Source organism: Aptenodytes patagonicus, chromosome 7, assembly GCF_965638725.1.
Source record: "Aptenodytes patagonicus chromosome 7, bAptPat1.pri.cur, whole genome shotgun sequence".
Classification (NCBI taxonomy): Eukaryota; Metazoa; Chordata; class Aves; order Sphenisciformes; family Spheniscidae; genus Aptenodytes; species Aptenodytes patagonicus.
In genome coordinates, this window is record NC_134955.1 from 10,384,945 (window position 1) to 10,409,632 (window position 24,688).

A 24,688-nucleotide genomic window follows, 5' to 3' on the forward strand; every position below is an offset into this window, starting at 1 on the left:
CAAAAAAGATAGGAAGAAAACAGCAGACTTTGGTTTCAAGCCCCCTAGAGAGTTACTTATGATCATCAGGAAGAAAGGCATCACTTTAAAATAATGAAAACCTTTCAATGTCTGTACTCCACTGAGCACAGAATCTTACAGTAAATGCTAATCTAACAATAAACTTCACTCCATTGGGACCGCAACATTTTATGCAGGTAGAAATGAGCAGTACTCAGGATGAGATCTTGACTCTAAAGCCAGGGAAAGAATTCCCACTGAAGCTCAGACTTCATGCATACTCTCTTGCTGTAGTTTGGAAATAGTATCTTGTAAACAGTACAAAAAGCCACATGAAATAATGTAAACAAATCACCTGAGATGTGCATCAGAAAATTCACTAGAACAGCAGAACAAGCAAATTACCATCCTTTTATTCCTCTCTGCAAAATAAATACATGACAGTGATCTGCTCAACAAAGATTTAAATCTTCTCCTCCTCCCCCTCCCCCAAAATTTGATGGCTAAAATATGAGTGAGCTATCAAATTTGGTCCTGGAGAAAGCAGATAGAAATCTCTCCATCAGAAATAACCCGAGTTCTACATCCACATCTTCAACTTTTGACTGGCTGCAGCAGTCCTACTAGAATGAAAACAGAATAGATTATTTTCCCTCAAGGTTTTTGCAGCGAGCACCCCGACCCGTTCCTTTCAGTAGCTCAGCAGTGTTTCTCATTTGCCAGCTCCTTTTCCAGATTCTTCACTTTACTCAGTATATAGAGTGTCAGCATTCTTGGGAAAGCCATGAGAAATACTTCATTCAACACAAAGCTTTTATTATAAAACAACATAGAAAAAGCTTTTCATGCTATCTTTAACCGTAATACCTTTTTCATCAGAATACAGAAATTTTTTAAAACAAACCAGTAGGTATAGCAGTAGCTGCTCACTTTCTTCACCCCCATCCAGCCACTCTTTTGTTCTTCTCAAAAATCATTTATTTCAGGAAACCTTTCAGTGCTAAAGCAGCACAAAAAAAAAGGATACTATCCTTCTTTTCAGACAGTCTTGCTCCAAAAGTTATGAGTCAGGATGGTCAGAGATAACTACACTAAATGCTTTCAAAATCATACTTCTTTCAAAAAATTGAAGTCAGGCCCTTTTAAGGTGTCAAACTGAGTAGCCAAAATCATTGATCGTTCTCAAAGTAACAGAGTTCTAAAGTTAACTCACCATTTAGGACAAGTCAACTCACAACTTCGATTTCATTTCAAAACTATCAAATTATTTAAATTATAAGCAACTAAACCGAAAATTTGAGAAGGCATCTAAGTGACTGCAAGATAACTGTTTACTAAATCACTCACAGAGTTTCTAAAAATGCAACTTTTTTCCCTACCCATAGGCTAGTATGTACTTAATAACACTAGTTATTCTGAATATAAACATAACCAGGTAAGAGTCTGGGCAGCTCACCAGACTCACCTCACACAAATGCACGTGATGCCATCAGGAAGAAGGTAAAACAAGCCACAGGAAAAAAAACATTTTCCTCTCTAAGTACATTTCACATGTAGCACGTGTAAAGTAAAACAAGTTAGAAGAAAAGTCTTCTAAGAGAAGGAAGTTCTGTTGGCTCACTTTTATGGACTTAAAGCACTAGAGCACTTCTATATTTAGTGCTCTCTCTATCTCATATCTTACACTACCCTCTGTGCATTCTCTAAGAAAGAAAACGTGCTCACTAAAGTGGTCCTAAAATTGCCTGCAGTACACGTCTAAATATAATAGGGAGGCATGAGCATATCTGATAGAGAACAAGTATTACAGAAAAAGAACTGTTATCACACTCTACACAATCACATCTTCCCCTGCTCATGCTGTAGACACCTAATTGATACACTTGATTTCAGAATCTGCATTTTCTAAAATGGATTTATGTCTTCTTTCTTCCCCTTCCTTCAGCTTCCTCACAGTCTTTAGTTTTATTTTAAAGCTGTTTTTTTGTACAGCTTCAAAGTAGATGTAGTACTGGATTGGTAAACTGCTTAACAGCTTCAAGATTAAAATATTCTGTTTGTTTGCAAGGTAGGTGAATGATACACAGCAACAGCATAAATTCTCCTTCACCACATCCGCGTAGCCCAAGTGTCCTAATGGCGATAGTCCAGAACTGTCTCCAAAGAAAAGAGAGTAGCTGGATTTGCATGAGCTTTTGGGCAGCATCAGTAGCCAAGATACTGAGAAAGACTGAAATGTCCCTGGCATTGCCTACGAGAAGTGGTATAAGTAACCCCTTGTTGTTAGATCGCCACAGATTCCACGGCATTGATTCAGGAGGTGAGTCAGGGAGGTTTGCCCTGAGAGGGTTATATACCAACAGCGTATCGGCATGTTACGCGGTTGACAAATTTTACATAGCAGTCTGTTATGAAATTGTCAGTAGCATCTCTGGGAGGAAACAGAACAGTCTCCCTTCTCTCCCATGTTTCCCCCCACTTCAAAAAAAGAACCACCAAACCCCCAACTTCTCTCCTGATTCAAATGTAAAGTTTTCTTTGTAGCATGGTTTGAGAAATACAGGATGAAAGCAGTCCTCTTTTCCACACGTCCGGAATGACACTGTCTTGTTATCATTAATTTTACTGTCAGTCTCATTCTTCCTCCCTCCTTCCATTATTTTAATTCCTTTTGTATTTGAAAACGAGAGAGATTCTAAGGTATAAAATGAGACAATTTTGTTGTATTGAAGATTTAGGGGTTTGGTCTATTTTGACATATTTAATAAATGTATTTTGTAGGATTAACCTTAGCATCCATGATTATATTCTTCTTCCATTTAACTTGCAATTAAAATGGAATTGCTCTGCAAGGACAATCAAAGCAGTACAACTGCACACCTTTTCACCCAATCCACTAACAGAATATTGCTAGCAGTGAAGTAGTCTCTTTACTTTGGTGATGACCCATTTAAATAAATTACTAAGAAGTAAATGAAACTTCTATGGAAATTGCTTTACTATTGTTAAAAGTGGGTAATTTCACAGAGAAGTGTTATAGTGAAATGCATGTTGTGAAATTTAGTTGTGCTTTCAGTCTAATGGAAGGTTATGTGGAATGCTCTCAGACATGTTTTTAAGCCGTAACGATCTCTTTTCACCGTTTCTCTTATATTGATACTTTCTGTGGATGGTGCATTTGAGTCTGGCAGGGCACCAGTGTTATTGCTTATACAGGTGAGAGATCACAAGCCAACTTTTTGTGTTTAGTTACACCACTTAATAGTAACCAAGTCAATTTCACAGGTGACAGGATTTCAACATCAGGGAGCTCTTGAAAAAAGCTACTTTTTACCAGAAAAAACATGAAGTATTCTCAGTAGTTCCTGAACTGAGGGGAGGCATGACACGACATGACAGAATTGTCTCTAGACAAACAAAACACATGGAGAAACTTCAATAGAAAGATACTTGATCCTTGTCTCTAAAATGACAAGGAAACCCAGGAAAGGTACCTATTTGAAAGAAAAAATAACTTCACGCTAAATCATGATGAAGAAAATCTCTGTGTAACTCTTAGAAAAAAAAAAGTAGGAGAAATAGCAGATTCATAAACCCATGCTTCTTTCCTCAGCTGCTAAATGGGCACCAAACTTAAAGGGAGATGCACATAGCAAATATTACTTTTGAAAAGTTTGCCTTAGGTATACCTTATTAATGGAGGTAATAATTCTTTTATTATTTTTTAATGGGGTGAGAAGCCAAAAAGGATCAGAAAGAGAGAGAGAAAGGGCATGCCAGGGTTTTCATTGAACTTGGATTTGATCTCCAGGTATCACAAGAATTTTAAGATTATTAGACAGAGTTTGGATTAATGGCAATACACTGTTCACTGATAGTTATTTTAGTGGTCTGTGAAAGGAGCCCATTATATTCAAGTGGTCAAAATCTAGGGGCAAAGTACTTCTTCGCTGCCTGTTTGCAATGAAGAATGCACATGTGCTTCTCCAGCTTCTGCATTCATTACACTAGAGCCCTGAGCAGCATGATCCACTCCTGGCCTTCCCAGGGCACGTACACAGATACGTGTATAGCAGACCACCATATCTTCTCTACTGAAATTAGACCTGGGATGGAATTAGGCAGCAGATGGCTAAAACCCAACAAGAGATACTTGATTTTTTTAAAAAATTTAAAAAAGTAAATTAAACATATCTCAGAGAAAAGCTCCGGAATGGCAAGAAAGACATGCTACTGCAACATAAAGTTTGACATTAGCTTTCTAGTTTTCAAGCACACTGTATTATTTGGACCATTCTCTTTTTCATATCAACTTCTTCAAAAACAAAATTGTAGAGTGAACTTTTACTTAGACTAGAAGTAGATTCAGATTTATAAAAATGGCCTTTCTTTAGTACCCATTTTGCGTACAACCTGTGCTAAGCCTGAGTGGAAAGGAAGTCACTAGAGAGCACCTAATGTAAGTATAATGAATACATCCACAAAACACTATAGGCGCTTACACACACTGAAAAGAACACCTTTTTTTTCCTGATACTGTGACTCTCTCCATCTTTTTTCAGTACTACCCAGATACTTAGTTTCTCTCCTTTTCAGAATAATGTGCTCAGAATTCACGACATAAAAGGCGGCTGCTTTACACAACACAAAATGCAAGCACTGAGAATGACACTCAGTGCTAAGGAAAGGTGAGGAACTGTTAGCAGGGCCCAAAGCTTTAATTTCATTTCATTTCAGCAGCATGTCTATATTAGCTTTTTTTATATACCGAATGACCGCTCTGCGAGACTTTATCCTTAATTAAGACTGTGTCAGGGCACAAAGGCTGGCTGCTCCCTGGGGCTGGGATGCCAGGAGCAGTGGGGGACACTGGTGCTGCTGGGCAGGACCTCGCCAGCCAGGTCCCGTCCCACCGCCCCAGCCAGGGAGCAGGGCAGGCCGGGGAACTGGGGGGGCAGCCCCTGGCATCAGCCAGCTCCCTGAGGACAGGCCAAGCCAGGCTGGGACGTGGGCCCATGGGTGGGCCCGGCTCAGCGGGGCTCCTGGGTGGGCAGGGCAGGTCTGGGGGGGGGGGGGGGGGGGGGGCTGGAGACCAGCACCCTACGGTGTCACTGGGGCAGGGACCAACAGCCCCGGGCTGGGGTGAAATGGGGACCTGGGCCATGGGCAGGGTGGGGGGAGGCCCTGGGGGTGGTCAGGGCTAGTAAGGCTTCCTAGTGCCCTCAGGGCCCTGACATACTGGTTGCTTTCAGTCCCTGTACACGAACAGATAACTGAGTGGGGTTAGAAGACAGAGCATCTTTCGATATTTTAGTGGAGCTGTAAGTTCACATGCAGCCATTATAACTCAAGGTAGAGTGAAAGGCCAATCCATTAATTTGCATACAGATTTAGTTTAAATTGACATTTTCAACACACTAGGAAAAAATATTAACAGGCAAGACATTTTGGATTAAAATATTTTGATTAGTTAACTTCTTTTTAAAACCAGTTTCCTCCCTTGCAATTTTTCTTGGATGTATTTGAGATTTTCATTATTAGTGGGATATTGAGATAATTAAACATTACTTTCAACTTATGTCAGAATGGAAGCAAGAGGTAACTGGCAAATAATTAATAGTAGAAATAATTTTATGCGTTAGAATGGATTTGCTGCTTCATTTTCTTCAAGCTCATGTTTGCCTAGAGATAGTGAACACTTATCATGTAATTTAGCCCCCCCTTCGTACAACAAGCCAGCATTTAGCCTTGAAACCATGAGGGTTTATTTTCTCATCTCTTTCCATCTGCGTGATGTTCATCAAGAGTTTTCTTTTAAGTCAGCAAGGTTGGCCCACCCAGATTAGCTTGTCTTGTAAGATACTGTGCACTACAATGCCATTAACCTCTGTTTGTCTTTGTTTTCTCAATCTCAGTATCTCACCAAAAAATTGAAGTCTAATCCAAATCGATAACAGCCTGATGAAAAATTATCGGGTTTGACATGACAGATACTGATAGACATTCATTAAAACTTTGGTCCTCACTTTGGGAAACTACTGACCATTTTTCCAAATTACACTGTTAGTTTTTTTGTGAAACTTCCCTCTGTGAGGCATCCCCTGTCTGCCTGACCTACTTGTCCTTCCATTTTTACCATCTTCACCTAACATCAAAACTCTTATGTTTCCCAGCTGAAGCTCTCCCTTACATTTCCTTTTGAGAAAACATCTGCCCTCCAAATATCTATTCCTATATAGAACAATTTACATTTCATTGCTGTTCCCAAGCTTGTCAACATTTCTAAAGCACCACTGCCTTCTCTGCAGAGAGAAAGGTTTGAGTCAGCTCTGGGCTAAAGTACTTTTCTTCAAAGCTTTAGCATTGTGAAATCAAACCCACCTTCAAAAGGCTTCCCTTTCAAAAGACTTTTGAAGCACAATACCAAAGGTGGCAACCTGTAAACACTGACAAGGTGGGATACACTGAAGCGGGATATACTGGAAGAAAAGGAGAAGCAAATCTGTCCACAGCACCTCACTTGTAAGCTCACATCTTACAGGTTATGACATTTTCATTTTTAAATATTAGATCAGGAAGATACAAGGATCTTCCCTAGCTCTCTAGCGTTCCCTATCCTCCCCTCCCCAGACACACATGCACCCCCTGCCTCCCAGTAACAACCAAAATGATAAAAGGCAGCCTGCAATGCCTGGAAAAGAAAAGTCAGGGCAGAGTCTTTTGCATTATTAAATCTATAATGAACTGGTATTTTGTAGAAAGCGACAAGTCATAGAAGAGTTGCATACAGTAATAACAATTCAGGAAAACAAAATACTTTTCAGAAGAACAGTTTAACTTGCAAGGAGAAACTTAAACTTTAATTAACAACTTCTTTCTCTGACCAACAATGCCATCTAGCAAGCCTTCAGAAACAACTCTGTGTACACACTCTTTCCTCCTCCTAATAACTGATGAGGAAATTAAAAATTAGTTATATTAACTTTCTACAGAAGTTTCATTTTTAAAACTTCTCATTTCTGTTTTTCCTGTGAAATCAGTTTCTGACACGGCCACACACACATAAACAGGACAAGTACTCCAGCTTTTCCAATCATGTCTCTACTAATTTTCATTAGCTCAATTCAGACTATCTCCCCAGTTCATCAATTTAGTTTGGAACAAATTAAGACATTATCTCTATCTCAATAGCTACAGGATAATTCATTAGATTCACTCTTAGGCCCGGATTCAGCAAAGCACTTTAGTTGTTGGGAATTGAAAATCTATGTAAAGGATTCAAAGCCAGTCAAATCTATAGGATTTAAGCATATGTTTAAAAATAAGTCTGTGTATGAAGTTTATCTCTACTGAATGGAGGCTTTTTTAAAGTAAGGATCTTATTACAGAATAATTTATCAATAAAGTCTTAAATGACTCAGTAAGAACAAATATATTCTGTAAATGCATTCAGATAACTGAAGACAATATGCAGCTAACCGATTGGAAAGGCAGTTTCAGTTAATCACTGCCATCCTATTTACAGGATACAAATTGTGACAATGGAGATGTTGGGTCTTTAGAGAGATAAGTACATTGACTGCCTACAGGAAAAGGCCTCTGTCCTTGACTTACTGAGGACATTGTGGCAAGAGCAAGATACGTGTATGTTCTTCTCAAAGACATTAACTGGATTGTTCTGAAACATATAAGAAGGTGAAAGGCTTATCCTTTGACTCCAGCTACCCACATTCTAAGAGATCTTGACTGACTAGCACAACACTAAGTCATGTCTGGAGGATCCTCCTTATGTGGACTGCAGTGATCTGCCTTAAAGAAAAGTAGTCATGACACAAGGATGACAGAAACAGGAGAGAAAAAATCCCCAAAATCTGCATCAGGCTCTGAAGCAGAGATGGAGGATATGCTATCTGCTGGATGCTTTACTTTTGATACTGGCTTTATATAGAAGTTGCCAAGATGCTAGGCAAAACTATGAGTAAGTTAAAATAAGAACATACACTCCCTGAGCTGATAATCATAGTGGCCCTCTACAACCCAGTCTGCAGGAAGGATTCCTACTTCTTTCAGTCCCTATGAAGTACAGCACAAAGTTGTGGTATTCAGAACTGGTCTGTCGGGCAAGACATCTGTCCCACTATAAGGTGCTCCAGAATACCTCAGAGAAAAGGTAATAGAAACTCTGTTGTCGTATCATCTTGGCATTACTAATATAAATCCTAATAGAGAAAAATCAAGCTACATACTTAGTTAAGCAGCAAAGTTGAAACGGAACTTAGCTGTCAGAGGATTTTTTTTTTTAAATTAGAACACAAAACACCTTCTGTTGTCTGGCCAGCCTAAGTGCTTTCTTTCCCCCTTGTAAGGCTTTTTTGCTTAGATTCTTTAGCTGATGCTACTTTTCACTGCATTAGTCATGCAAGAATCTCTCAGGTCCAGAATTTTTATCAATGTGTGCTAAGTAGCAAATGGTAGTGAGCCCATGGAGACAGTACTAGGGATTCAAAGGTGCCCTTTCTTATCCTGCCTTTTTGTGCGTCCCATCAGACTAGCTTCTATATATACACTTCATACAGTTGTATAGGCATACAAGCTGATAGCCAGTCTGTGACTTGACATGAAAATTATATTGGGTACCCAAAGCAGTATAAAATTCAGAATGAATTACATTCAAACACTTCAGCTTTTTTATATTCCTTCACTGTAGAGAAACCAAGTTTCAGAATGGTTTTTTAACGTTCTTTCCTAGTAAATGAAATCAGACTCATTTTCACGTACCTGGCTCTAAAAGCTTCTTTACTTATTTGCTTTCATTTTTAAAGAAAACCATTAATAAAAGAAATAAAGACAATGAAATGCAAAAAATGGAATCACACTGAGAAAATAATACAATTTGCAAATTAACTTAAAACATGAAAAATAGCCTGACATTGATGTATTGAAAGAATAATTGTAAAAGATAGGCCATTCCCATTTTCTATAAACTTTACTTAATCCTATCTCTGTAGATATAGTTTGATTGAGGCATTAATAAATGCCTACTTTACTAGAGTTCATTTCTTTGATTTAAGATGTCATGAAAATAGAATTTTCCAGTCATATCTTTTCTATGCATCTTAAAATGTGTAATGAGAAGGCAGCTGGCACTCTTCTAGTCACGTGCAAATTCAATTAAAATCAAACATTTCTTAAGAGTTTTTCTCAATATATATTTCTCATATATATAACTCAAAATAACTCTATGATGAAATAATCAAAAAATGTAGAGCTAACTTCATGAGTTCATCATGTTAGATACCCTAGATTTACAATCATTCCCAAACAGACTAGAGTCTCAAATTTGTTTAGTATGGTATTTGCGTAATATTTGTGTCCTGGACATGTACCTGAACTGAATTAATACCTCAGCTCACTCAAATCTGCATCCAGACTTCTCAACACAGATGAACAATTTAATAAATGTATAACCCAAAGAGCAGATAGCACTTCTTAAAGTATTTTTAATTCATTTAGACCTAACACATATACCTAGTATACTTAAATTATCCTCATCTTAGCAGTGAGCCTTCTCTAAAATAAATCACTGCAAAATTCAAAACCCCACATTATCAAATATTAGAATGATGTACAATAAAATTTGTCTTGCATTACAGAAGTATAATTCCATTAATTCCAGTAAAGATTATGAAATAACTAGGAAGATGTTGTTTTGTTTTGTTTAAAATACAACTAATGCTCCTCAGCTAGGAGGCAAAAAAAAAAAAGAATGTAATTGAATACTGGTAATCCTCTCCGTGCTTCAGAAGCTCAAATGATATCATCTCATGTCATGAAACCTCTGCTATTTTTCTCTTTTCCAGTTACCTTTGCAGAGACATGTATAATTGCTAAAAGAGGTAGTATGCAAACTTACCATTGCCTGAGCTGTACAGCTCTGACACAGCAATAAGAATTTATAAAATCTCTAAAATCACTAGTGCCTTGAAAACCTCTTTCAACACTTGGCAACTTTAAAAGAAATAAGCAAGGGCATCACTGCGCCTAAGTGCTCCCATTAATGGTAAGTTGGTGAGATGCATAAAATACATCTGAGCACCTCACAATCCATAATTAGAGTTATTTTTGCAACATACTAGAAAAGTAAAAAAGTAGCATCTGTCTTTTTATAGATGGGGACCTGAGGAACCTGGTATAATTGAGAGGTATGCTTTAATTAGAGTGGCATAGGCACTGCATGATAGCAAGCTTATCACAGCGTGTCTGCTCCAGAAATACAAAACACAAGTTTCTGAAGAAATGGGCTCAAAACTTACGATTGCCTAATTCAAGGACAGCATATCTTCTTCTAGACCAGAGGCAAAAGCAGAAGGTGTAACCTATAATTTGTCTTGTTTCCTCCCATCCCTTGCTGCCTGTTTTGCATGAGTTTACATACCCATTCTCTGCACTCGAATGTATTTATGAGAAGGGAGAGGAGAAATCTGATCCCAAATGTCATCCCCATTTGTCAGCAACTCCCTAACTACCAGGTAACTTACAGGTTTCACTGAGAAGGTTTGATCCACCCTGAGCTTCTTAATGCAGCCTCCAAGGAATCAAAGGTGAAGCCATCTAAGGGCCCATCGTCGCAGTTTTCTTTAAGATTACACATCTCCCTGTTCAATACGCTGAGTTATACTCACCTAAGCATGGAGCTGTTGACACAGTACTAGGGAGCGATTTATTCTGCAGGCTAATCTCTAACGAAATTAATAATTTTAAAATCTATAAATACTGTGTGACTATAGACTAACAAGCTATTAACATTACTATTGGAATTCAGCATTTTAAAAGATATATTATCACTTTGTTAGTTTTACAGGGGGGAAACTAGAAATGTTTTCTGGGAAAAGCAGGAACAATAAACCTTTCAGTAGAAGCCACTGAAAATGATTCAAATAATGTTTTTTATGCTAAATCAAGTATTTCCACCAGAAACGGAACAAGGAGGAAGCATAATGTGAGGGAGGTCGTGTCTCCATGCTCCTAATAGCAATGAAAGGGTCTTATTTATCTTGAGGTTCCAGTAAGGGGTTCATTCCCTTTGTGAAGATACAGTTTTCAGGCAAACCTTGTGATTTACACCTCTGGTTTGAACTCTGCAGCTGACTGCTTACCCAGTGTTGAATACATCTAACTCTCCCAGGTAACACTGGGCAATTTTTTAAGGAAGAAACTTCATGCTCCTGCCCTGTTAAATAAAGGACTACATTAACAGAACATGGGCTCAGAGACAAATCTAGGCAGGATAATCAGAAACAGATATCAGACAGGTTGTGTGGCTCACTGTAAGGCACAGCTGACAACATCAACGCACTCAGCCATCACCCCAAGCCTGAAGCTGAAGCCTGGGAAAGCAAAGCAGACACCAATCTTGTTCTACCTTTTTTAGAATACAGGAGTAGACAGGTTATAGATTAAAAATGGAGGCAATGCTTTCTTCCTCTGATCATGGACAATTTTTGAGGACAATGGGAAAGGAGCTTGGACCTTAGGTATGTTTATCACAGCATATTTGTTCAGTTCTTACAATAACCTTCCTGTTCAAAAGGACCAAAATAAAAATAATATAGGCCATACTCCTATAAATAAATTATTTTTGTAATTTAATTATCTTTCAAACATTTTCTTTTAAGTTATTAACACTATTAACCAGCCTTTTGGTCTGGTTATATTAGGGCTGTCCTGGTTGCACTGTAACTTGCACAGTACGGTACTACCACACTAAATAAAGTTAGACACAAATTTGGAATGTACAAAATACATGACTTGATAACCTACAGTATTATGAAACCTTTTCCTAAGCAGGAGTTTAAAAATGTCTCTGGCAGTGTAATATTTATATCGCCACATTTTGTCAAGCACACATAGTAACACTTAAGTACTCAATTCAAACAGAAGCATAATCCGTGCAGAAGATCCTACCTTCTATGCTTGTTAATTCTGTTCCTTAAAGCTATTTTTTGATAAGGCAGTACACCTTTAGCGACAATCCATGGCTTAAGCCATGTGGCTCAGTGATTTTAAACTAGCGAATATGTGCAATAATCCTCTCGGCACTCTGTTACATAGACCTTGGTTCTGTTAAGAAACTGAATTTGTAGTAAGGACCTGTGTTTGCTGGATGTAACGGTCATGCCTGTGACACCACTGATCTCCAGTCAGAGCATGGTGCCTGTTCTACTGCAGTTACCCAGACAGCTGAACACACACGTGCAGATTCTGTGGTGCAGTCACGGTTTGTGGCACTCTTTGAAGAACATTCCCTCCTTAAGCCGAACCTTGAAGCCCAAACAGCAAAATTTACAATGTTTGGAATAGTTAAAAATGTTGCCCTTCAGTTACAGAAAATAGGGGTAAGCAGGGTGGAGTAGCCAGGGCACTGCGAAAGGCTCACTCTGATAGAAAATCTATCTTTCCAAAATTAAGAAAACATTTACAAGTAACCAGTATTATGGAGTAGTAGTGAATTCCCTACAAATCCAAATGAATGTGTGAGAAGACAGGGCTTCTTTTTCAGACTCAGAGAAGGATTTGTACGCCAAAAAGTATGTCTCTTTCCTGCTTCTGCCTGCAAGCATTCATTCAATTATGTTCTCAGACTGCCATGGTTAGATTACTACTAGCATTAGCTTATGAACAATCATCTGTGATCTATTGCTACAACACCTACAACTTCTGGAACTGGAAAAGACTGAAGAAATTGCAGGCTCTGTTTCCAGTTTAACAATGTTTTTCTGTATGATGCCCAGTGCAATTTTTGCAAAAGCATTAACAAAGTATTTTTGTCATTGTAGCATTTGATAAAAAATACATCACAATGTAGGCAAAGATTACTTTTCGAACATAAGGCAAAGTTTGCAGATAAGTGTATTATGGCATAATTCCTAATACTGCATTCAACACATGATCTCTTCTTTCCTAATGAGTTCATTTATGCAGAGGGATAACATGATTCTTGGAATTTGTATCTAAAACAATTGTATAGTAATTCATTTACCTGTTAACTTCTTGATAAGAACTGATAAAAGATTTTAAAATGTTCATTCAGGATGATCAAGTCTGGAATAGAAACTCTTGTATTTGGTAGTAACAGTAAAGCATTTACAGTACTCACATAATGAATTACCTGGTCCCCAAGTGGAGCACTGGAGTTTAATAGAGAATTACTTTGACATGGTTGACAATATACACAGTTAAAACAGCAGATGCCTGATGGGCTTCTTTATGGTCAGGGAAAAACCGAGTGATTCAATGATGCTATCTTCTCCTAAAAGTTTGTGACCAATTCATGAAAAATAACCTCTCAATCAAAGTTGGCCAGAGTGCCAAATTCCCCAAATTGCCAAAAGCTGGCTTCACTCAGTAATTTCTTTAAATGGCTTATGAAATTCTGCTCTCCCCAGAGTTGTATGGTTAGCAGCACAAGAGAGAATTCCACAGCTACAAATCTCAGCATCTCAGAGCTGGGGAAGTTAAACACTTAAATTATGGAAGTTTTTCTTCCTCACAATGGGAAGGATAAATGAAATCTTTGCTTCCTGTTCCCCAGGTTATAGGTATCAAGCTCCAGCTGACCGCTGGGAAAATTTCAGAGATCAATTATTCCTCCTGTAATGTTAAGTGCAGGTGTTAGCCAAGAGAAATTTCTCCTGGATGTGCTGACATCACTTTAGCCTGTAGGACTTCTTACATCATCACCTTCTCAAACAGCACTTTGATCCTCCCACAGTCAAAGTGGGTCAGTGACACAGAGTTTGTTGCAGCAGGTCTGTTTCCAAGTATGACCCATCAAGAGACACTAAACAGGGTGAGTCATATCAGCTATCTTGATTTTGTCACAACCTTTATCAGCTTTACAGCTACCATGAAACACTGATCTTTAGAATGGAAAAGACGGTAGCTGATGAAGTCAAGTCAGGGTTAAAAGTTAGTTATTACTGACAAAGGGCCCATAATATCAACTTTTTCCTTCTTTGACAGCAGCTCTCTCCAATAACAGCACAAGGAAAGGACCTGTTTCTGAATGAACGTACATGATTTTTTTTCCCTTGCATGAGCTGAGAAGAACTAAAGTGAAGATGCCTCTCTTGAGCAAGGGGTTGGATCAAGTGACCTCTAGAAATCCCTTCCAACATAACATTTTTCTACAGCTCTGTGACAGCAATTCTTTCTCTCCTGCATGTCTCCCCTGCTAACTCATGAAGCTACGTAAAGCGACTGCATAGGCTCTGGGCATTGGTCTATACAGCAGCTAGCTCAGAGACAAACACTAATCTGTTAGGTGCTGTTTCAAGGTATTTTCACTCACCTTCTATGTCATCCACCACCCTTCATTTTTTGGTGACTGACACAGAAGGAGCCAACCTGGGAAAGGAGAGAAGCTAGGTGGGCAAGATACACATATTCCACAACAGCTGTATTTCCCTTCCCTATAAAACCTAGAACATAGCTTTGAATTTTCTGAACGGGACAACTTTTTTCAGCCAAGAGTGAAATATTAGGTTACAGGAGATAGGGCTATAAAAGTACCAGTTCACTGTTCAGTCAAAAAAATGCAAATCAAATCCCAGAAATCATTTGATGCAATCCTTTATTCACTATATTTTTTTATAGCTGGATTTCCTTTAAAAAAAAAGACATGCTTTGTAACTGCAAACAGGGTTTGCTCATTTTCTACTACCTTTCTGAAACCCTGATGCCATTGACACAGGAAAGGGTTGCAAACCATTCTATCAATGAAGCAGGTGGATAAGCTTACTTGAGGGAGCTTACTTGTCTGCACAAGGCACAAGAGGTAATGTCCTTACTGTACTTCTGGTGGAGACTGCCCCATTACCATAGTGACTTCACCCCTGTCACACCTGAGTTTATGCAAGCTTGAGAGTTGCATAAAACTTTGCCCTGCCCAACCAGTGTTCTTTCTGTGAACCTCTCTACGGGTATCCTTCTGCAGACCAGAAGGAAAGGCATAGAGATCTGTTGCAACTTGTCAACGATACACACAAATCACTACAAAACATAAATTAGAACAAAGGTATTCCAGTGCCTCACGCTGTACCTCATCACTTAAATGTGTTTCATCTCCAAGGACTGAATGCTAGAAACTATAACCACATTTACACTTGAGAACTTTGGTGGTCTAGCAACAAACGTAGCGACTTCAACATTGTATGCAGATATGCATCTATTTTTTCAGATATGTTTCACAATGACAATTCAGCTTTTGCTTGCATAACTTCAAATCCCCAAAGGTATATTTTACCCTTAGGTCCTGTTACGACTAGGGAAAATTGTTCTGCTTCACATTGTCTCTCTTTCCTTGGAACAGGATAATGTGGATCTTGGTGACCTGATGTTTTCACTCTGCTACCTTCCAACAGCTGGTAGACTAACTATTACAATAATAAAGGCAAGAAATTTAAAGGCAATGGATATCACAGGAGCATCAGGTAGGAATGAATTTAATGTTCAGTGTGGATTTCTGTCCCATTTCCCTGCTGAGTCACAGAACTCAGCACTGTCAATTCCCAGAATGATTTTTGAGAAGAGGGTTCTTATACTGCAAGCTCTTGAGTTACTTGAGTACAGGAGTTTCTGAGAAGTAAATAATATATTTTAGTTTGTTCTGTTGCAACCAACAGTTTAAAATAATCTGCTCTTAAAAAGACAGCAAGATTATTATCTCTAAAGCCACTGTGATTCAGAATAGCACGAGTTGGCCAAACTGCGTTCATAACACTGGGAATTTGTACAGCAGACCGTTATGGCTATGGCACAGAGGCAGACTGACCCTCTCTGACAGTCTCCAAGAGCCACTGAGCCAATTCCACTGTTGTTGGCACATGGACAAAACAGTGATCATCCCAGACTCCTTTCAGCAACCCTTTCAAAATTTGATGATGAAAACAAGAAACTAATGTAAATAAGAGTTCATAGATGACTTCTAAATACTAGCAGGGAGTTGTAGAGCTCCCAGAAAAGAGCTACAAAGAAATAGCTTTTTTTACTACATTCAGGAGTTTAAAAATAATTATAATTCTCTTGAGAAATATAAGCCACTAATTGTTACACTTTGAATTATATGCAACCATACATCAGTAAATCCCACTGTGTAAAATATTGTCATCTTCTGTCTGTCCTACAAATCTGTACAAGTAATTAGGCTGTTATAAATAGGCTGATGCACAGGCTGTTGTATAAAACAGTCATGTATAACATGGTTCAATGGATATTTTAATACCCTTTGAGAAGTCGATACACAACAAGAAGCTTCTTGATCCTGAATTGTGCATTATAAGCAGTCGACCAGGTAAAGCTTTCAAAGCTCCACTGCCTCCCAGGCATTCCAAGGTAATAAAGAAGCTCAAATTCCAGTCAGGTCCAGGTGACTAATTCTGCAAGCAGGTATGGGCATACAAGAAGGCTGCTCCCTTCACTTTCCATTTATGTTTGCTTAAAAACAGCAAAAGAAAACCAACATTGTTCTTATGATTCACACAGATCCCTACGTGAAGGTTTCTTTAATGTGTGAAGGAAGGCGACTAAAGAAAAGAAAAACTTCCACCAAGAGGAATACCCTTAATCCCGTTTACAATGAAGCCATAGTCTTTGACGTCCCTCCAGAAAACATTGACCAAATTAACTTGTCGATAGCTGTTATGGATTATGACCGGTGAGATACCTGTAGCTGTAAAATAACATCATCTATTGGCTTATAAAATCTTGCACAGTAGATTTGCATCCAGAAACAAAGTTATCATTTTTTCCCAATAAATGGGAAACTAATGTCATGTTGACTTTGGTAGAAAACTAAAGTTTGGTAGAAGACTAAAATTTCTTTCTTGTATTGCCAGGCAGATTTTCCTTTCTAAACTTTAAAATACAGATTTGCATCCATAACTGACATAACTAAACTGCATATATGCTTACCAGAACTGAAATAACAACATATAATCAGACAGTCCACACACTGATGTTCTGTTTGTGCACAATTACTCTAACCCCTTAGACACACACCTCCATTTCTAAAATTGTGGCCTAGAGTTTACTTATATTTGCAACTAATTACAGAACACAGGCAAAGAACTTTTTACATTCTTCATGCAAAAATAAGAAACAAATGCACACAGACACACAGTGTATGCTATAATGGGGAAAATACTAAATTATTCTGATTAGTGGGAAATGCAAAAAGCAAACCTACGTACTTTATAGTTCATTACATTTTTCAGGCAAGAATTAATTCTAAAAATCTGTGATTAATGTTTCTAATGAAATATGTAAATGGTATGGTTCTAAAAGTAAAATTTTAAGAAAAAAATATTATGGAACATTTTCACAGTGTAGGTCACAATGAGGTCATTGGAGTATGTCAAGTAGGCAACGATGCAGAAAGTCTAGGTCGCGACCACTGGAACGAAATGCTCTCATACCCTCGGAAACCCATTGCTCACTGGCATCCTCTTGCAGAGGTAAGACTTTTATTTCTTGCTTCCCCATTCCTGTAATTGTGAAAATTCTTCCATATGGCATTAGAAGTTGGATAAAATTTTATGAACAAAACCAAGATCCACATGCATGCACTGACTCCTAGAAAAGGGCTCGGAAACACCGATGTTAAAAGTCAAACATAACGTGCAAGTTAGGTCTGCTCCTTTCAGTTTTAGGGGGACAGAAAGTAATTAATGTCTTTAATATATTCATGAAAACATCAAACATTATACACTGGATTAAGGGTTTGGTTTTGTTTTTTAAATAGGCTCTTGGGTAACTTTCACTGATAATTGATATAAAGAAATGGACCTTGTTTACAGAACAACCAAGACCTATTTTTTTTTATATATAACAACCTAATCTGACTTCCTCCCTTGTAAGAATGTATCATCCATGCCACTAGCACATCTCAAGGGATGCCTAACTGCACTGAAAAAATGTTTAAGTGTCTCTGAAGATCTGAGGCGTTGATAAGAAGCCACACAATCAGAAAAGCTTTTCAAGGTTCCTATGTTTTTTTGTTTTGTTTTGTTTTGTTTTTTGTCTTTAGGGCCCTATTCAGCAGAAATGTTATGCAGGTCTTCTGCGCTTGGATGGCTGCCGAAGAGGCTTCCTCACCCTTTTAACCTATTCAGCAGAAATTTGGCATTCCTGTTGAACTCTTTCTTAGCCATATCCTCAGGGGCTATTCCACAGAGTCCAGTGGGGTAAAGATGTCCTTTTAATCCCTCCATCTAATCCTCTCCCCAGTACAGGGAATGCTAATCCTGATTCATGAGACACAAAAATTCATCTAAATGCTTCCTAAGAGTTACCGTGACTTACTTTTGTTGTTGTTATCACTGGCTAAAGTCAGGCAGTAATCCCAGTCAAAAGAAACTACTATGTTTATGAACAGCCACAATGTTACCCCCAATGCTGAAAGACAGGAAAGACCGTCATATTCATATCAAGCCACGAACAATGCCGTAAGCACCTAATATACAGAGGCAGGCAGTTCACAGCCTCTCTGCGTATACTTTATGCATCAGAGTGCAGCCCTGTTACCTGTTACTAGAATGCAACTGAGGACTTCGCCTACTTGGTTGTAAGCACTAGCCCTAGGCAGTTCCATAAATAGTTGTCGGGCAATAGGAAGATGCTACAAAATGGCAAAAATACCACAGTCTTGCCCTTTCTCCATAAGTAATTACATTTACTGGTGCTTTGGGACCACAGTAGCACAGTTTCAGCAGGGAGACCTTTGAGTCTTTGCAACAGGCTCTGTTGCAGTGGGAATGCACCATGTCTTTTCAGAGCATGGGTGCTGCCAACATGCAAGTATGCTGTAAAAGAAAATCGAGCAAAGTGGGGGAGCTCTGCCTATATCTTTGTGCCCTCAATGACAAGCTAGGTACTGGCTGAAGTGCCACACTTGAAATGCCTACCTGGGCATTTGGGAGCTGGGTTTAGAAAACACATCACCAAGCTCTCAGCTGTAGCCAAGCATTGATAGGAATGGCTTGACAAAGCATGTGAGGAGTAGTGTAACGGTTAGTATTTTCCAGAATACGAGAAGTGTCTCTTAGCAGAAGTTGTCTACATCCTTATATCCAACCTGTCTTCCCTCTTTGATAAATTTTACTGCAGCCAGAGCCCACAATTAGGTTTTGACAGCTCTTCCCTTTTTACAGGCATCCTGTTCTTTTCATACATGCCTGGCTAACTTCTTTAGATTTCATTACTGTGGATTGCTTTTCATGTCACTGAGCTAAACAGAGACATATTTTTTTCCTTCCCAGGAATCAAGTGGGGGAGGGTGTCCAGCGCATCCAGGCTGTGCAGAGAAATATATACACAGCATATCATTTTGGTTCCTGAATCAGGATTAGACTCAGCGAGAGCTTCTGGAACCTCTGTGGCCACAGCCATAGGACCCTGAATATTTGCTGAATAGGACCCTCAGTCTTCTACTGTGTGAAGAGCTATTGGTTTCAAGTAGTGTAATGTTATCCACTTGTAGCATTAATTCTCCAGCTGACACTATTGTTACTGATAGATTATTTGTATGGTTGTAAGCATTACCCAAATTCAAGTCATAGTTTCTGTTCATTAGAATAACCCAGGTTTTACAAGCAACATGATAGCAATGGAAACCAACAAATATGGGAAGCAGCAACAAATATGGTTCTTGTATTTGCAAAAAAGGTGCAGCATTGTGAATGGATAGCTTTCTAAATTTTTTTTTTCAAGAATGATTGCCATCAGACATTTATTTTTTGATGACAAGTTGCGTCCTCAGTCTCACTTGGTGCCTCCTTCCACCTTACAAGAAAACAAATTAATAATGTTCTTTGCAGAAATCCTTCAAATCTGAAAAGCTGAAAAAAAGTTCTTTTGGGTGAGAACAAGATACATATGTTATTTGTAATGACAGTATGTTCTTTTAGAAAGAAGATAACCATCTGTATAACATGGAGGCTGTTAGTCCTCAACCTCTGTAGATGATTTTCCAATCAATGTTTCTTAGTTGTGTCCATGTCACTGCAAAAATTTGGAAGCGTATCACAGGCAGCTCTACTCTATCATACACAGGAGCGCACACATGTGCGTGTATGTGCACACACACACCCCCAATGTCATTTTAAAATGCTGTTCCAAATATACAGTGCCTGTGAAGTCTTTCTTTATTATTTGTAGTAGAATTAACAGGGCTATCTTACATGATGGTGTATTGTAAATGCTGACAAATTCTGACCATTAAAAAAAAAAAAAATCAAAGCACTGAACTCTCTCACATGCTGAAATCTATGCCCCGGAACAAGGGCCCCTGGGATAAACTTTTGCCGCTTATTTAGCCATGCATGGACTTCTCTCTTCCTTCAAACTTTTCTAGAGAGAACTTGATTCAGGTTTTTACATGGGGATTTTTATTTTAAAAATGCAAATGCAAAGTATGGGTATTTTATACCATCTAGTTGTCTGCTACATACTTACACATAGGGAGCCCTTGTCTTTATATATAGTTCAGATAAGTTTATGTACACACACATTGCTTCATATCTTGTATGTGTTGAATGCTCACCAAGCATTTTGGTTTCCAGTTTTGCTGACACAAATATTCATGCACAGATTGAAGAACATATTTGAAATTTTGATCCAAAATCTGAAAAATTAGTCTTATAACCGATCAATTGAGGATCTTCCAGAAAATCAGAATTGCTAATGGGTAAAGCACAGCTTGGCACTTGCAGGAAATCTTGGATGTGTTGTAAATGTGTGCTGCAGCTATAAAGCAGAAGTCCTGTAAGTACAGTGGTTTTAAAAAATCTCATGCCATGCTATGGAGAATACAGCTACCACATACAAGGATACGCCTGGCAAACTAAACAACTCTTCAAAACCTGCCCAAGCAAAATTTCAGATGGGTAACTGGGCATTTCCAGAAGAACGAAAAATACAGGTATAAAGTTGCCCTGGCAAAACTATTTCACTACACTTTCAACAGAAGCTTTCTATCAGCAGGCCAGTGATACAATACAATGTTCATATCTGTTCGTGCATGATCCTCACTTCAGGCAAAATCCTGCACTCTTTACTCAGGCCCGTCTCCCGGGAGTCAACATCAGGAGATGTGCATGAGCAAAGAAGGAGGACCTGTTCCTTTGGAGTAGAGTTCTTTGATTTCCTGGACAAATCATTACACATGCGTCCCTGCCTGGAATGCAGAGCAAGCAGCCGCACGCTCTCCCACTGCAATGTTAGCAACAGTAGCTTCTGTAAAAAGGAAAACACCCATGCAGCAGGCTCATTTTGGGTCCATGGAAGAGTGCAGAAGCCTTTCTAAGATTTGTCTCTAGCAACTCAAAGGGGCATCAACTGAAAAGTAGTGTCATTATAATTGCCCAGTGTTCTTTATTTTATTACCATACTCAGTTTATTTAATGCTCAAGGGTCTAGCATCAAAAGAATGACTTTGAACACAGTTCTATTAAAAAAAAAAAGAAATCTGTGTTCAGTGAGCATTTAAAGTGGAATCCAGCACACCTCAAAAGCTTAGGGATGAGGAAGAAAACCTAATTTTTTATTACATTCTCCTAATTCTTGCTGACTCATGACTTGCAAACTGTTACTCAGGCTGTGGCATTACTATGTGCTTTTTACAAATATCTGCTTTATCACAGCAGTGCATATATGGAATGATAGCTATTTTCTATATTTGGATACTTCACTCTTCACCTTTATATTCCACTTGACCAATGCTGTTCCCTAGACCTGAAATATTTTCATGTTATGGTTCTGGTGGGCCAGTGCACTGCTGCTGTCTTTGGACTGTAGTACAGTAATACAACAGCACACTGGAACGAACAGAGGATCTACTGCTACAAAATCACCTGGAAACCCAGAGAAAACTATGATCCCAATACTGTTCAGTCTTTCTTGTCTGAACTATGATTCTCAGAGGTAAATCAGTAGAAGGCTCACAAGAGTAATTTGAGTCTGCAACCCTCATTTTTTTTCTTTCTTGTGAATGCATAATTACACTGTATGACAAGTATCGTAATTCTAAAATAGAAAAGGAAATCCCTTAGAAATGCATCTCGGCAAGATTTTAATCCCGCTTCACTCATTAACGATGTGCTATTAAACTGTTACTTTTAGTTTTCCATAAGAAGCCACCATTTCAGGTGTTGTTTTATGAAAAAGCAGTGAGTGTCAATGGGAAAGCCTTCCAAGCTACTGACACTGAGGCAGAGTATAATGGGCAGTTGTGTGATATTCCCATGCCAAAATACTCACAGCACAACCCTTCTGCAGTTGAGTGCTCAAATATTTATCTGTTTCCACTGAAATCACAAGACATTGAAAACATTTCCATTCTCTTTTGTTTCATTTTTCCCTGTAAATAATCCTGGCAGTGGACAAACACACATGCATCTCAATCTGCAGAAGCTACCAGAACAGAAAGCAAATGTAGTGTGAAAGACCCAGTGCTCAAACCATTCCTACCAGTCAATACACACTTCAGCTTCCTATGCCAGCAGATCCATAAAACAGCAAAGCAGTACATATGAGAAATTTGTTACATAGAGGTCCAATTTTACTACCAGTAAGGGAACGGCTGGTTCAATCCAAAGTGAAACAACAGCAAAGGGCAACACAAAAGAATGAAAAATAAGAGGTTGTTTCAGTCCACCCTTCTTGGCTTGAGGGGATAGTTGTTGGGGTTTTTTTGGTTGGTTTTGTTCTTTGTTTTTTTGGTTTGGTTTCGTTTCATTTGTGTGTTTTTAAACACCAAACATGATACGTAGCTATATTAACATGAGCACCCAAAGTCAGAGGTACAAGAGACATATTTAGATGTTTATCACTTGGCAACATTAGAGCACTGAGGGGACCTATTTGCCATTGAAAAAAAAACCCTGCAAACTCTCTTTTAGTTTAAAAGTAACAAACAATAAACAGGAAGGGAGAAAGAGGATTGGAAATTGGTTGAAAACTCTGTTTGACCCAGTTAGAAATCTGTCTGAAATTACTTTACTTTAATGCATTTTGTTTGAACAGAAAGAAGTGAAAAAACAGAGACTCAATCTGAAGTGTCATCAATTAAATGCTTTCTTCCCTTTAGAACAGTGCATTGTCAAATGATTACATCTCAGTATCAAGTGAGAAAACAATGGCTTTCTTATCTACAAGGAAAAAAGCATGTAGAGAAAGTAATCCACAATACAGTAGAATTTAATAGAAGCCCTCTGTGCTGGGAAAAATGGCAGCAGGACAGATTTCATAACAGTGTCACCTTGGATCTTGCTGTGATTAGTGCAAGGCCTTGTTTGCAACCATAATTCTGTTCTGAAGTGACAGCCTTACAATATGTGACCCAAGCTGTGCAAGGTGTGAATTATCTTGTAAGGGCACTGCACATTCAGGGCTGACTAGTTTCAAGAGCTGCATTTACAGTTAATTTCTAATACAGTGGGTTGGGCAAGGAACTACAGCTGGAAGTTCTCCAGGGTCCTGCAGTTCTCTGAAAGGACCTCCATCTCCTTGAAGGTCCATAAAGTGCACTAATCCAGATGGCCGTGATGGATACTATTCAGGAAAGGTATCATCAGGACATACCTCAACTGCTGACCGAAGGCAGGACACGTGGCACAGAGGGGAAGATGACATGAGGACTTGTAAGCATCCGGGCTGTTTGTTTGTTTGTTTGTTTTGTCTGGGTTTTTTAGTTCCTCCTTCTTTTGCTCAAACGTAGACATTGTAAAACTGGAATGTTTTACTCAGTTGCATGCTGGCCAGCTGTCATTTTTAATACCCATTGCAAAGGTGCGTGAAGAGAGGTGTGTTGTTTTGGTATACTTTTGGTTTTAATGACACATGAACTTTATACTATGCTTTATTATTTCTTGTTCAATAGTCCTGGTATCTCTATGTTTCATATCTAATTTTGGAGAGTAGAGCCATACCTGTATCAAGGCTCTCTCGATTAGGTGGGCATTTTGTTCGTTTCGTAGAAATAATGCATGATTCCTTTTGCAGTGATGGTTTGAGGGACAAAAAATTTCTTAATTTTATAATATGTATTACAATCTTCTAAACACAGGTAAAAATGTACCGTGATTTATTTATATAAATCTAGTCTGAACAAATAAGTTTTGATCTTAATAAAAACTCTGTAAGAAATTGTGCAATTGTAACTTATTACTATTTTGTATTTAGTATATTAAAGTTCAATTCATTATTCAGAAAGACAGCAAACACTTCGGAAATGTTTTAACTCAATTCTTCTCCATAGATGTTGTGTTTTGATAAAATAAATGAAACCAGCGAGACAAAGCTGTTAACATGATAGTTACTTTACAGCACTCAAACATAATTTGGGGGTTTTGAAACCTCCTCTTGCTTTGTCCCATGGCCACAATCATCATTACAGAAAGACTTTTAGAGATATCAAACATGAATCTCATATATACTTAATATTAAGAAGAAAATCAAGAAGCTACTTGCTTCAATCAAGAAGCTTCTACCAAGTGACAGTGTGTTAAATTACCAAAATTAGTATTTAGCATGGCAGGCTAGCAAAATTAGCAATCCTCCTGTCAACACCTGACATGTAGCTCAGGGAAATTCCCAGGGGTCCCCTGGCAGAGCCCAGAAACAAATGCAAAAG

The 24,688-nt window shown here is 38.5% G+C and overlaps 1 protein-coding gene across 4 annotated transcripts in view; it reads left to right on the plus strand.

The window, feature by feature from the left end:
* Nucleotides 1–24,192, plus strand: part of LOC143163145 (synaptotagmin-9) — a 72,282-nt gene extending 48,090 nt beyond the window's left edge. The window contains exons 4-8 of one of the 4 annotated variants that reach the window (XM_076343926.1): nucleotides 15,371–15,491; nucleotides 16,543–16,714; nucleotides 17,384–17,513; nucleotides 18,086–18,242; nucleotides 19,317–19,382. In XM_076343926.1, the coding sequence (XP_076200041.1) occupies nucleotides 15,371–15,491; nucleotides 16,543–16,714; nucleotides 17,384–17,513; nucleotides 18,086–18,193 (531 nt within the window). In that variant the 3' untranslated portion in view covers nucleotides 18,194–18,242; nucleotides 19,317–19,382. Of the gene's footprint in view, nucleotides 1–15,370; nucleotides 15,492–16,542; nucleotides 16,715–17,383; nucleotides 17,514–18,085; nucleotides 18,243–19,316 lie in introns of those variants that run through there. The other 3 variants (XM_076343927.1, XM_076343928.1, XM_076343929.1) reach the window with 3 other exon arrangements.
* The last annotated feature ends 496 nt before the right edge of the window (nucleotides 24,193–24,688 follow it).